Raw genomic sequence first — 14,891 nt, 5'->3', positions numbered from 1 at the left:
ACTGTTTTCTCAACATCACACTGATCCAATTTCCTATTATGCTCATTAAAATAAAATACAAATGTCTCCCTCTGGTGGCGAACTCAACACTCTGCATTTTCTTATTGGTTCACATCTTCAACTGGTTTAATCTATACTTTTGGTGCTACCTTTACGGTGTATTGTAGTTCTGATGGGGATTGATAATTGTCTAACATCTGCAACTGATGTCTGATCTGCTAAATATATGTGACGATATCACCGCTATCTCCCAAACCAATCACATACTGAGAGCCATAAAGAGAGAGCGAGAGAGAGAGCGAGAAAGGTGGCACAGTGAAGTGAAATCAAATCAAATTTTTTTTCTAGTTTAGTGCCAACTGCCAGAAGCCCTGACCTAAAGTGTAACTCATCACTCGGTTAGCTACCCGTCACAGTTAACCAGATCATCCTACATTAAAGAAAATGAGAAGTGCAGCAATTATGGGAGAAAGGAAGAAAATGGGATCAAATTAAATGCCTTTTAGACATGGAGAAAAGCTCAGCTACTGAGGAATTTAACTGAAGGGGCTTTGTGATTGATATATAATGGCCAATATATCTGGATGATAAGCGAGCTTTCAAACATTAGTTGTTCATCTATCACAGTTTGTTTGCCACGCCAGCAGGCGAGGGAGAAACCCATGCAGGTTGATGGGTGGCATGTTGTAATGGTGTCTTATAGTGAGTCTAAATGATGATTGAAAGTTGCACATTCTTCCCTTTTTAAAATTCTTCCATCCACATTCACCAGAAGTTCATAAAATCAAATTAAATATGAAAATGAAACCTACATGCATGCTAATTGTTTAAGATCCTCTTTTCTGTTTGTATACTAACATTTGGAATGAAATAACATTAGAAAGACTCATTTTACAATTTTAAAATGTATTCTTCTGAATCACTAATTCATTAACAGAATCTTTTAACATTATCTATGTTTTCAAATTGTACTGTTTCTCTTGTCTTTATGCTTTTTTTATCGCATCAAGCCAGCAGCTGCTAATGTTTTTCATTGCTCTGCTTAAAATGAGAGTATATGACAACACACACACACACACACACACACACACACACACACACACACACACACACACACACACACACACACACACACACACACACACTCCACCCCTTTAACTCTTCACCTCACATTAAGCATGATGCCCACCATGTGTCCAGCTGCTAGTTAAGTGAAGCAGACCAGACCCTCAGTTACAGAGTCAGAAGCCACTCCACAGTATGCGAGTGTTTTCTATCATGCTGGCTCAACCTCTTCTCAGTGTTCCTCCCGCTGCCAGAAATGCAAACATGTCTGCCCTCCTCTTATCAGCCAGGTCACTGACACTCAGAACACACACAGAACAAAACAAGGCATCCTCATTAGGTCTGTTTATTTTTTGTTAAAAGACAGAAACACACCAAGAGGTCCTTTTAAAATAGGATTAAAAAATGTCCAGTACAATTAGAAACATTATGAGAAATATACATGCAGAGTGAATAAACTTGGATCGATGACTCAATCAGGATTTATCTGCAGGTGTTTAGTTTTAAACCTTTATTAACTGTTCTTTTTTCATTTAATTGTATATTATTATATATTGTACAGTGAGTTTATCAGAGCTCCTGTAGACAATGTGGATAACAGCGGCGACGGTGAACCCAAATATCAAAGTTGCAGACTTTAAAACCAAAACAATGAGCTGAAAAGCACTTAAACACTACGGAAACATAGTCACTTGATTCATTGTTGATATAAAAATATTGATTACCGCGGCTTTAAAGAAACCGGCTTCAAAATGGGAACAGTGTGTCAGATAGGCTTGGATAATTCCGTCAGAAAAAGTCAAGAGATATACCTTCTTCCCACTCTGCTACTTTTTCATCTTCTCCTTTCCTCGTGTTATCTCTGTCCTCAGGCTTACCCAGAAGCCTGGCCGCTGGTCTAGGCCTCCAAGTGAGAGACGCTGCTTCACGCTCTCTCTTTGGTGAAAAAATAATGTCATTAACGCTGCCTGGACAGCTGGCAACTTCTGTGTGGGTGTTCTTCTGACACAGCAGACTTGTTCAAACGGCAGAATTGCTGATCAGCTTATTATCCATGCCTTCTTAAGTTTGCCTTTATGGACCTATATGGTGGGGAAGTCGGTAAGTGATGACAATTGCGTCCTAGGAAGCACAGGGATAAACCGGTGAGATAAAACCGGGATAGATTTGTTTACTACTCAGACATTTGTTCGGTGGTTTGACAGGTGGGATTCATTAACTCCACAATCTAATGTGGTAAACCCCTCCTGAAGCACGCACCGTAATCCCTGTGGGACGCTTCATAACTCTGCCCGCTCTGCTTCATACATCCGAGGGCTGTAATCAGCTCTAACTGTACTCCACAGTGTACACATTTCTCTCTCTGTTTCTCTGCTTGTCTGCTCGCCTGTCTTCTATCTGTCTATTTTATCCACACTGCTCTTTCACAGCTGCCACTCTTGTCTTTATTCATTATTTACACATTCTCTCTCCGACTTTTTGTGCTACTCTCTGACCAGAGTGCCGGCTGTGTAGGAGGTGCAGCTTCTTCTCTCATCCACACATGAGCACATCTTTGAGCCTCGGATCTTGTTAGACCTATCACGTCCATGTGGGATCACAGAAGACCCGCGGTCACATTCAGCTCCCGGTACCGCTGCGTTTAACGCTGCCTGCTTGAGACAATTCGCCCGTAGGCATGCCAGACCCCTCTCTGTTCCTCCTCGCAGTCGCCCTGCCCAGGGGGCTTTCGGTCAATCTTTCCACGTCGTTGCATATTGTACTGCATTTGACCGGCTAAGCCCTTATTGCACTGGTTACCCCCCCCCCACCTGACTCTCAGCCCCCCAGGCAGCTCCAGGCCTTCACCCTGACCATTGCCTCGCAACTCATGACAAGCACATGATGTGAGAATGGCCATGGCTCAGGTATTAGCTGAGACAAAAGCTAAAGGAAAAAGAGAGGCAAAGGGATAAAGGCGAGCTTGTTGCACTGGTGAAACATTTTCTTTTTCGGTTATTCCTCCACGTCAAGTCTGCCGTCTCCCGACTGCAAACGGTCCCACACAATGAAGTAGATGTCGGATGCCGTAACACTGCGTAATCCGTACACTTTCCCAAACAACCGCTCCTGAAATATGCACGCGTATAGAAACGCACATTGCTTACAGGGTTTCACTGCTGTGGCAGGCAAAAGAGCAACATCATGATACTCTTTTGCCTCCCGATGCAGGACTGAGTATTAGAATCCTTCACAGACGTTTTATCAGGAGTCGACAGACCTTTTTTTTTTTTTTTTGTCACATGCAGCTTAGCAGAATTTGCTTGACATTTACTTTCATGGTGATAAAACATTTTGTGGGTGGAAAAGCATGTGCTGAGGATAGCGAATACATGTTTTTAGGTTGAAAGTGAGCATCTTATCCTTGTAAAGCACGGAGTCTGTTGTGTGTGTGTGTGCTTGTATGATAACAAGCGTGGTGTCTTGTCAATTTGTGGTGTACGCGAATGGTATGGCCGTTATTATAATTGTTTATTCTCTGAGGAATTCATTTGTAAAAAAAAAAAGAGTCATCCCCCTTGTCTCTTAACATTTATTCTCCCTCATTTCAGTCTCTTAACCTCATGTGTCTCTCTCCTCTCTGTTTTATCCTCTTCAATCCAAGAACCCCAATGACACAGTGAGCCTTTATACTATACACACTACACCATATACTCTGTTCATATTATATCGCAGCAGCTTCCACACTGATGTGTTGTATCGCCCTTCTTTTCCATTTTTCTTTGCCAGCTCAGCTTTTGATTAGAGAACAAATTGCTTTTCAACACGTACTCTACCCCCTCTGTGGGAAGACGCAGGGAGCTTCAGCTCCTGCTGGGACCCCTGAAGTCTCTCCTCTTTTCTTCTTTCTGGGTTTATGGAAGTAGAAGCTATATAAAGGCACTGTATTGTATTCAGTCTTATTACAGCACACTAGTCTCAGCCTTTAGTGTTACCAGTTGGAGGGTATTTGGGTTTTCATGTCTCTTTACATTTCTCAACGGGCAGCAAGAACAACTCTGAAGCAAGATAAAGATGATGTGTTGAAATCCCTCTGTAATGTTGTCTTTCTTTGTTTCTCTCTCTCTCCTGGTGTCTCTTCACAGACACCTTTGAGGTCCTGATGAGACAGGCAGAGAATCACACGAATGCCGTCCTACAGGAGTTGTACGGCGACATGGCTGACCAGGCCGTGGGCCCTGTGCGGGAACTCTTTACAGATATCAGCCTCTTCCTGCTGGGGTCTGAGCACAACGTTGATGACTTAGTGCAGCGATTCTTCGACGCTCTCTTCCCGCTGGTCTACAATCACCTCATCAACCCAGGCCTCAGCGACATATCGCCAGGCTACGCTGAGTGTGTAAGGTCATCCAGCCGGGACGTGAGACCGTTTGGTGGGGTTCCCAGCCTCCTGGCTGACCAGATCGCCCGCTCTGGGGTCTCCGGGAAGCTTCTCCTTCAGGCACTGCACCTCGGCATTGAGGTCATCAATACCACAGACCACTTACAGCTGAGCCGGGAGTGCAGACGGGCCCTGCTCAAGATGCACTACTGTCCTCACTGCCAGGTATGGATGCATGTCTCTGAAGTGAAGTTTATCGATCTGAATTAATGAAAGTCTTTTCCAGCATCACTGATCCCGAAGTAATTTGCTCCACAGGGCTTAACCCAGTCCAAGCCCTGCATGGGTTACTGCCTCAACGTGATGCGGGGCTGTTTGGCAAGCATGGCGGAGATTGACACCCACTGGAGGGAGTTTGTTCGCTCGCTGGAGGGCCTGTCGGCACGGATGCATGGACCTCAGGATTTGGAGCAAGTACTTCTGGGAGTTCACACGCTGCTTCACGATGCGGTCGGACACGCTCAGAAAAATGGACCCCGCCTCTCAGCACAGGTCAGATCATCTGTGAGGACAGATTTATATTGTTTAAGACGGTAGACTTGAAAGTGAAATGAGGGTCTGTGGGAGGTGAAGACCAGTACCACCAGCAAGAAGAGATAAAGGATAAAGCACTGTAACACTTCTCTATAAAGCATTATAAACATAGTAATAATGCATTGCAATCTGCTTGTAAAACACTGTATATTTATTGTTATAAGCACTCATAAATACTGATAATGCTTTATAACAATAATCAGAATGATTATACGGTCAAGTGTCTTAACACTTCATGATTGTTATATTTATAGTATTCTCATAGTTGTAAGGTATATATTTATTTAGAATGCATCATAATGTGATTAGTAGTAAGATTACAATTGTAACTTACTACTCACCTAGAGTGACTTATAGCCACATTGTATAATAGCATAACAATAATTATGGTGAGTATAATACGCTATGATCCTCACAAAAAATGTGACCATTGATGATAAAGTATTATGATACTTGACCTTATGAGTCATTATAAAATGCATTATAATATAATATGACTATTGCTAGAAACCATTATGGATATTTGAGTGCTTATAACTATAATTATACAGTGCTAAGCAGATTTTAATGCATTATGTATATTTAAAATGCAGTATAGATGCACAGAAAGTGAGACACTGCTCATCCAGCTGCCAGCACTACCTCAGATAAGTATGTGGTGTGGAGCAAATTACTTGTATGTGATAACCTACTTGGCAATAAACTTGATTTTGATTCTGACATCAAAGGTAAATTGCTTGCAAATGCACATATCACACACAACGGGTTAGTCAGACCAGAGCAGGCCAAAACTCTCAAAATGCATCCGTGTGGGCAGCTCCAAGGCGGTCAGAGACATTCTAGTTAAACTGCCATAAAACAAACGTAATCTGTCCACTCATAAAGTATTAACATGTAACTTTCTGTTCCCACATTATGGTATTTCTGAAATGAATGCCTCGATGTTTATTCCGGAACTACACTTTCTTTTCTGCTCTGATAGATGTGCCACAGCTCCATTCAGTGGTTGTCTAGTGTCACTGCTGCTTGATAGGCTTCACATGTAGTACATTCAGAGAGATGATAGGCTTGGCTGCGCTAATGGCCTTAGTATAAAAACCCTGTCACTCAAGCATCACAGTAAGGCTTATTTGTCATGCACCAGTACAATTTCCCAAGCCTTAAAATGCATGTTTCTCCCCCAGTGTTTAGACTTAAATCTGCATCTGTCTCATTGGGTAATAGGTGCACAAACTGTGTGGTCCACCAAGCAGGCGGCCTGCGCAGTCGGTCAGCATCCAGCGCAGCAGCAGAGCATCCATCCCTCTTAAAGCTCTTGTCAGAGAGTCAGGGGACTCGCTCACTATAAGGAGGAGGTAAGTGGGTGAAAGACGCCAGATGTGTGCATAGAAAGAAGTGCCATTTTCTGCTTTTAGTGCATTAAGTCCGCAATCAATATGTAAAACACCTTGTTAAACAAGTTAATTATCTGTGTGCACCGTCTGTGGATGCTTTTACAGGGAGTTTTTGAACAGTCTACGTCTCTACCGTACGTTCTACGGCGGCCTGGCGGATCAGCTGTGTGTGAGTGAGCTGGCCTCTGGTGACGGGCTGTCCTGCTGGAATGGAACCGACATCGTAAAAAGGTTTGTTTTGAAATAAGTCAATACTACAGATGGGGCGACAAAGAAAATAACATCGCGTGTGTCTTTATGGTAAGGAGTGAGCCACCACAATCCTTCAGAACCGCTTCAGTGCTTCTTTGCAAAGCGTCACAAAACACACTGGTTTAAAGTCTCCCACAGGTCAGTGGGAGTTTGAAAATGATTCACACCGTTGTCCCCAAACCACCCAGTCACCATTCATGCTTTGTATGAAAGTCTCTACATTTGTTTTGTTTTTTAATTGCCATTTATTCAGGTGTTTTTCAGTAATTTGTCTCATAAATAACTTGCAAAGCGCACTAGATCAATGCTTTCACTTACTTCAGGTGGATCACCCTTACTGTGCAGAATGATGCATGAGCACAGTTTGACAGTAGAAGATTGTTTTTACATTCCTCTGCTGAAGGGGAAATTGTCTATGTGCTCACCTTAAATCTGAGTTCAAGATGATGTGCAGCAGGAGTTAATAAAATCCCAACTGGTCAGGAAGCCTTTTCTTGTCCAGTATGCAACTTATACATCTCTTGTCCAGCGGTGAAACTTTTGACGGAAATAATCTTTGAATATTCAAACCTTTTTTTCTCGGGACCCACTCTTTAAGAACGACAAACCATCGAGACTCATTTCACAATAGGCCTTTTATCTAAATCGTGAGAAGAGCGAATTTGTGTGTTCAAAAACGTCCCTGACCATTTTTATTGCCATTTCCGCTTCACCTTTTACTCTCTTGAGTAGGAAAACCACGTTTGAATAATCACAGCTTTGTTTTATGCATGTATACATGTTAAACACTTTATAAATCAGGCTGAGTAAATGCATTTAGGAGGAGTTAACAAGCTCTCGTTTCATCGGTGAAACAAACAGAATATAGCCTTTCATGTTAGATTCAAGTACACCAATTCTAACATTCAGCCTCATGTGGTTCGCAGGTGTACTGCAGATATAAATGTTAAATAATAGGAAGAAATTCAGCAAATTTATCTGGCGACCCAATTAAAATCTCCTAATACACACACACACACGCACACGCACACGCACACGCACACGCACACACACACACCCTTCACATTGCCCACAAATGAGCTGCCACCTATAATTCATCTATTAATTGTTAGTGCTCACAGACATAGATCTTGGAATGGTTGTGAACCGGAGCAAACAGACTGTCCTCTTTCATAGTATCAGTCAGCGGCCTTGTCTCCATTACATCACACCTCTCCATCTCACCCGTGCTGTCATCACTCAAGGACCCGCTCATTTATCCTCAGTCTGTGGTTGTTCCTCTTAACTGTCAGCCGCTGTCAGCGCTGTAGAAATGGCAAGTTGGCCCGTATTTCAAACTACGGTGAGGTTGTAGTCGCCACTTCGGGTTAGACAGCCCATTGTAAAGGATGACAGCTTTGTTGAGATCATTTCACAGCTGCTGTGTGAAGGTAAGAAAAAAGGAGGGTGGAAAAGGAGGCCTTTCACAGCCTTCTTAGCGACCGGAGAGATTCACAGGCATTCTGAAGGATGTGTGGTTGGGTGTTGCTCATCAGAAATCGCATTACTATGGAGACAGAGTATCATGGTTACATTTTTTTCTAGCATTGACAATTTACGCTTTTCATCTTTTTGTTATTTTCCATAACACTTTAAGTTTCCATTACAAAGGAGGCAGCCATCTCTGAGAATAGAGATGTTTCTCACGTGCTGGAGGAAGAGGCAGGCCAGCAGGCTGTCTATCATCTCTGCCTGCAGCTTCTGGGAAATGTTTATGGTCTGTGGGCTTCTCTCAGCTCTCTAACCCTCCTTCCTCTTTTCCTCATTCACACCAACACTTATTTATTGGGACTCGTTCACCTCAGGTTCACTCACAGGTTTTCATTTTGATTCGGTCATTACCAAAAAAAAGTAGAGGAAGAAAGCTGGGGAATTGAGAGACATTAAGAATCTGGGGAGACGTGGCTCTGGGGAGCAGAGTCCCTGCAGCTTAGCAGACTTCCTGCAGATCTACAACCCTGTGCTGCTTTCTATTAGCCTAGAACCATAGATGAGTGGCTGGGAGTCAACACAAGCTGAGACAAAAGCAATAAATAACCTCCTGCCTACGGGTCATAACCCAACATCCACTGAGAGAGAGGGAAAAAAACTCACTGCTGGATGGTGGCTGATTTACAGAAGCTTATCGAGGCCTCAGAGACCTTATACGATTGGTTCAGTTGCTCTCTGTGTGTGTGTGTGTGTGTGTGTGTGTGTGTGTGTCAAACTGTACATTTGAATGGGTGTGGGTACCTTTTTAATAACATCTCTTTGTGTGTGCTTGCACAGATTGTTTTATGGTCTTAAAGAAGTAGTGAGTTTGCGGCAGAGCTTTGTCTTATTTAATAAAAAAAAAGAAAACACAACACAGGGTCTGAGATTGAAGGAAGATTTAATGCAGGTCCTCATCTGGGTACCCTGTAAACAAAAAGATAAAGAACAATCAGATACGATCATAGAGGAAGGACGCAAGTTGCTTTCATCTCAATGTCTGTGTGAGGGAAGATGATAGGGTCTCGCTTCAGGGGGAGTTGGTAAACACATGCTTTCTCTTTCTGGTTCGTCCCTCGCTTACACATTCATACTGGGAGGGGAAAAAAGATTTTCTGATTAGTATAATGATTATTTACAGTTTTGTCATCTTTTGTGACGGCTTATTTTAACTAAAATAATCCCACACAGAGTCTGCATTGCATTGATGGATGCTAAAAAAATAAATACAAAAAAATCCAATTTACAAAACTTGCAGGACAAAGGGCTTTTTATCACACCTAAATACTGTTTTGTTACCATCAGAAATGTGTTTGTTCAGTACCAAAAGTTGGTATCTAATGCTGCATAAGATTTGCAGTCTTGTTTACTTATTCACTAATCCAGTATTTACTGATTTAAAGCTAAATTTGAGTCTTTTTAGCAGTTGTCGGTCACTTGTGTTGGGAAAACAATTTAGACTTCATTAAGCCTTCAATAATTGATTTTTGTAGCCACTTGGGAGAGCAGTGGAAACAAGCCGTAAACAACAATGACAATTATCACCTTTTAACAGAAATGCCCCAAGTCATTGCTTTGGAAGTCACAAGTAAGTCCTAAGTCTTTGCACTCAAGTCCCAAGTGGAGACGGACAAGTGCTGAGTCAAGTCCCATGTCCTAAACTTTGAGTTTCGAGTCCTACACACGTCATGCCATTTGTGTCTCTGTTTGAAATGTTCCACCCATGCGTTTTCTCCAACTAGCTCTAAGTAACATAATGTTAGTTCTTCATGGTCAAGTGGATCTGGGGAATTAAGTGTGGTCTTGCTGGGAATGTTAGTTGATTCATGGCATACTTTTAAGATATTGTGGATGAAGTCGCTCTCCCTCTGTGTGTTGTTGTCAGAGCTTCTCCTTGCTTTGTTGACATAGCCGGGCCTGCTGCGCATGCTTTTAGTGCATGTAGGGTTATGTGAGCATGTCCCACTGCTCTCATACAACAGTAACAGCTGATAATGCTGTTCCAACCGTCAGCGTCGTCATGGAAGTGTAGCACCCACCCTCCGGTTGCCCCTCGGGTAAGCACTGTTAGCTCTGTCGGCACGTTTGATGCAGTTTGTACTGTTAGCCCTGTTAGCATCGTTAGCTGTGAGCCGCCTGCTCGCCGTTGACATGTTGAGAGCCATTTAGAGGCAATCGAAATGCTCCCAATCTTGTATCTTACACCTTTTAAAGACACTAAACATTCTCCGTAGAGCTTAGGGGAGCTGCAGAGGTGGGTGATATTTTTCTGTGGATTCATCATATATAAGTGACCTCTTTCACATATATGTTTAAAAACACACTTTATTGGCACTAGTACCATAAAAGAGAATTCGCAAAGAGTTAATGGTATGAAGGTTGGGGGGCATTGTTATGTTCTTATATTTCTCACTTTTGAAGTTGTTAAAAAGTTGTTGTGATTTATGTCACTGGACAGCAGGAAGTAAAATAAAACCAAAATAAAACGTCCCTCAAACTCTGGAAGTGTCGGTGATCTTCTTTTGTTGGAGACATTGTCCACGTCCTGGCAGAAAGGTTAACGCTTTCCCACATGCTTTCTCCATCCGTCATGGATACACACACACACACACACACACACACACACACACACACACACACACACACACACACACACACAGCACGCACGCACAAACTGAAGGAATGCCATGTTGCCATGAGCTGCAAAAACACACACACACCAGCTACCATCTCTTTCTGTGTTTCTCTTTTGCAGTAACAGACTGACAAAGACCAAATTAGTCGGGGGATTACAGGGATCCTCATTCCTTTTCAGCTGCCACTCCTCTACTTTCTAATTCAGTTTGACAACTGATATTAAAACTTATATGTGAGCGTGTGCGAGGCAGCACATTTATTTTGGAATGTATTTTGCCATATTCTTGTCACCCTTACAATGAGAGACAACAACCAGGAGTTATAGCAGTGCTAAAAAGAGTGTGATGTGTTATTCATGATTACCTCCTCCGGTGTAGACTCGCTTTAATTCATCCCCACCTGCAGTTTGTCTCACGGCTGCCAACACACACCAGGTGTTTGGCGGTGAGTGTACATTTTCAAAGAGCCTTTTTTTCTAATTGAGTACAACAGTTTTTTTTTTTTTTACAGTTTCTACGATAATAAGGCAACTGACCTTGCATGCTGTTGGAATTTAACACAGGACGAATGAGCACTGCGGGATGAATGCTACAGTTTTGAAAAGATGCCTGAGGACATGAGGGTGGATTTGAGCGTGGCCTTTCGTTTAACAGGCCACCCTTCATGCTGGAGTGGCTGTCTGAGCACTGACCTTTGACCTTTCCCGTGTCTCTTTGCTGCCCGGTTAATCTTGAAGAGGTTAATCACATGGTAATAAGAGCCCTGGAGTTGCAGTGCAGGCCTCTCCTCAATGTGTGGCCAGTTGGCAGAGGAAAGGTCTGATTCTTTAAATGTAGGTCTATGCTGCTCTGTTCATATCTATTTTATTCTTTTCTTTTTCTTCAAATGGCGGTTTCATCATTTTCCTATTTTGTCATTTGTCTAATTTTCGCTCCCATCTCCCCACTAGACGTGGCGCTCAGGTGATTTGCCTTGGCTTAACTGAAATGACAGCTTTTAAGCTCTGCTAATAGGAATCCACTGAAGAGGCATCAAGAGCTTAGGTTATCCCGGGCTGCTCGGGGAATGTGCCTCCTTGTTTGAGGGTTGTCTGAGCCTCACCGCGAAACCCACATGGTGTTCCCATCAGGGGACAGTATGTGTTGAATAATAAAATATATCTTCACTCTTAAACTTTTTCTGCTTGTGACCCCACCCCCCCCAACAACTCAAAAAACATACTTCACATTGTAAATCAGCTTGATGCTTCTTGCTAATTGTATAACAATTAGTTAATAAATCCTTAATTGATAAAGGAAGTATTTTCTCTTTTTTTTAATGCTTCAGTAAATGATGCAGTACTTAGTTCTCAGAGGTCAAAGCTATTGCTGATTGACGTTGACTGTACTTTTTACACAACCAAAGACCCTCCCAAATCCCAAATAAGTTTATTTATAATTCTGTTATATGTCTGTTCATAAGAGGAATTACACCTTTCCGGGCTGTAATCAAACATGTTATTGTTGATACATAGCCCATATAACTTTTACAACATGACATATATCCTTATTTAGTGATACAACAATGCTTTATGGTTATTTCTGTAACTTGTCAGCTTTGTTGAATGTGCATGCCTACTTCGTGGCAGAGGAAAGGGCATACTATACTCCCAGATGTTCGTGTCAGGTTATATAAGATCAGAATAAAATAGTTATTTTTACACATACAGCAGTGGGAGTGGTGGGACCCAAATATTTAAGAAGTAAAGCCATCAACAAAACACAAGGGTTCAAAATAAATACTTTATACATCTACTACATGTGCATATATTAGAGAATCTCCATACTGCCTCAAATATACATAAAAACACAGCTGGTTATCTTTGCACAGTGCACATAATAATGCCCACTCCTCGTCCATTAATAAAGCTGCTGGCAAAGCTGTGGCTTTCTGTTCAGTAAAATGACTGTGGTCATTGCAGTCATAAATCCAAACACTTGTGCTTCGTGTCTGTTTTAGTGCTGCCGTAGCTCTCTTTGACCAGCAGGTGGAGCTCTGCACTTTGGGTTACACTCGCACTGGAAACGCACGCCAGATTGCTGATCACTCCACTGCTTCCCTCTGCATCCGTTTTAATGATGTATGGTGGCGGAGAGGTGGTTCTTATCCATGCTGTCCCTGACAGTGACAGACAAAACCGAATTTAGGTGATAGACAGACACAGTGCAGAACATCAAGTCTCAACGCCTCCTCCTGGATTCGTTTGATGAACTGACCTAATTTTGAAACGGAAAGGAATAACCTTTTAAACATGCGCTGTCAAATATATTATGCATAGCTGTCCTCTTAGTCACTCTCATGCGACGAAGTAAGAGAGTTGTTTCCCCTCCATCACATGAAAAAAAAACAACTTGAAATGAATGTGGTATAGAATCCCCAGTAAGGCAACAGTTCATAAAGTTAAATACAAATATAGCTTGAGGTTTTTCCTCTCTCTTCCTGTCTGGGAACAGACTTGGCAATTTAGTGTCTTGTCATAGTACACAAACCGTAATAGTTTTGTTTTTGACGCATTCTCAGTCTTAATCTTTTGGTGCAGTACACACAAGCAACAGACAGTAATTCAAAAAGTTACACATCTTCAAAGTAGACAAAAGAAAGAAGGACAGAGATGGGTGTGCTGATTGGACAGTTTTGATTGAGGGAGAGAGAGGAGGGAAAGATGAGAGTCACAGGAACAGGAGAGGGGACATTCTTGAAGAGCTCCTCTGTATTGCGACAGCTGGCTACTGCAGATAACCACAAAACCACTGGAGCACTTGAGGTCTGGGTGCTGCATGGCTAGAGTTCCACTCCAACATGACCTTATATCCTGCCTGGGTTTAGACGCATGGGCTCGGTCAGAGTACCACATCCTGACGATTATCCCAAGTGACAGAATCAAGAACTGTCTGGCCGACTAAATTGAGTTCATAAGTCCTCCTTGTATGCGCGTACAGATATATGTGTGTGTGTGTGTGTGTGTGTGTGTGTGTGTGTGCGCGTGTGCACGTGACTCTGTCTGCTATATAACCCCCTCCCCCACACTCGAATTATGCATGATTGCTCTGCACAGATACATTTTCAATCTAGCTCTCTGGAAAAAGGAGATTTCATTTATTTGTGCTCATAAATGATCCCTGATGTTGCACCAGTAACTGCCAGCGAGGCCACTGCAGAAGAGACAGTAAATTCTGAGTTTGCTGGTTGCAGGTGGTGCATGTATGTGTGTGTCCTTCTAGTCCCATTCATTTTTCAGTGTATCCACTCCCTTCTGCTTCTCAGGCATGGATCCCCTCCCCCCCCCCACTCTTGCACCACAAGTTGGACAGCCAAGGCCTTATTGTCCAGTGATGAGCTGTCAGAGCACACACCCTCACCCTCGTGTGTGTGATATCGGCCCTGCCTCCGTCTACCGTCGAGCACACGCACTCGGTCCCCGCGGAGCACTCTTCCTCTTTACCTTGGTTATAAATCAGAGGCTGCTGGAAAGCGGGGAACAAAGAGTTGGGAAAAAAAAAAAAAAGTGAAGTTAATGCTCATAAAGAGGGAGCAGAGGTAGCACGTCTTTGGTGGAAAAACCCTCTGTGTGAGCGGGATCTATTTGTTTTGTCATAAAAGACTGTTAAGGAAATGGAGGTGACAAAATGTGATTTAATCACAAGGACACAGCAGTGTTGTTTTGATGACAAGAGCTGTTTCCCACAGTTCTTAGCAGGAAGAGTTTGGCACTCCAGAAGTAAACAATAGACTAATGGAGCAATTTTAGTAATGGACGTCTAGAATGAAGCTCCTGATATTTCCTGTCTTGTTTTCTTTTGTGTGTGCAGAGTTGGTTGTGCATCCTAAGTATTTTTCTCAGCGACTGAGACAATCACAATGTCGGCCTGAATGCAGAAGGAAATGGCTAATGTTGAATTCAACACTTTCATGCATGTCTGCTCATGAATTAGAGTTGTGTGCCGTCTTATCAAGGGCTCCTTATTTCATATCAACTTAATGGCTACATGGAAACCATATCCATGTTGAGTTCTGCTCCAGAAAAGACTTAATTTCTCTCT

The 14,891-nt window shown here is 42.6% G+C and overlaps 1 protein-coding gene across 1 annotated transcript in view; it reads left to right on the top strand.

The window, feature by feature from the left end:
* The window catches only part of gpc5a (glypican 5a), a 107,479-nt gene that overhangs the window by 21,628 nt on the left and 70,960 nt on the right, over positions 1-14,891 (top strand). The window contains exons 3-6 of the mRNA XM_068730641.1: positions 4,191-4,651; positions 4,745-4,978; positions 6,245-6,375; positions 6,520-6,645. Of these exons, the coding sequence (XP_068586742.1) occupies positions 4,191-4,651; positions 4,745-4,978; positions 6,245-6,375; positions 6,520-6,645 (952 nt within the window). The remainder of the gene's footprint in view (positions 1-4,190; positions 4,652-4,744; positions 4,979-6,244; positions 6,376-6,519; positions 6,646-14,891) is intronic.

The sequence above is a fragment of the Cebidichthys violaceus genome, unplaced genomic scaffold (genome assembly GCF_023349555.1).
Source record: "Cebidichthys violaceus isolate CVI_PGR_0920_01 unplaced genomic scaffold, fCebVio1.0.p SCAF_5, whole genome shotgun sequence".
Classification (NCBI taxonomy): Eukaryota; Metazoa; Chordata; class Actinopteri; order Perciformes; family Stichaeidae; genus Cebidichthys; species Cebidichthys violaceus.
Note: the sequence above shows the minus strand (reverse complement) of the source record. Positions and strands in the feature narration are given on the sequence as shown.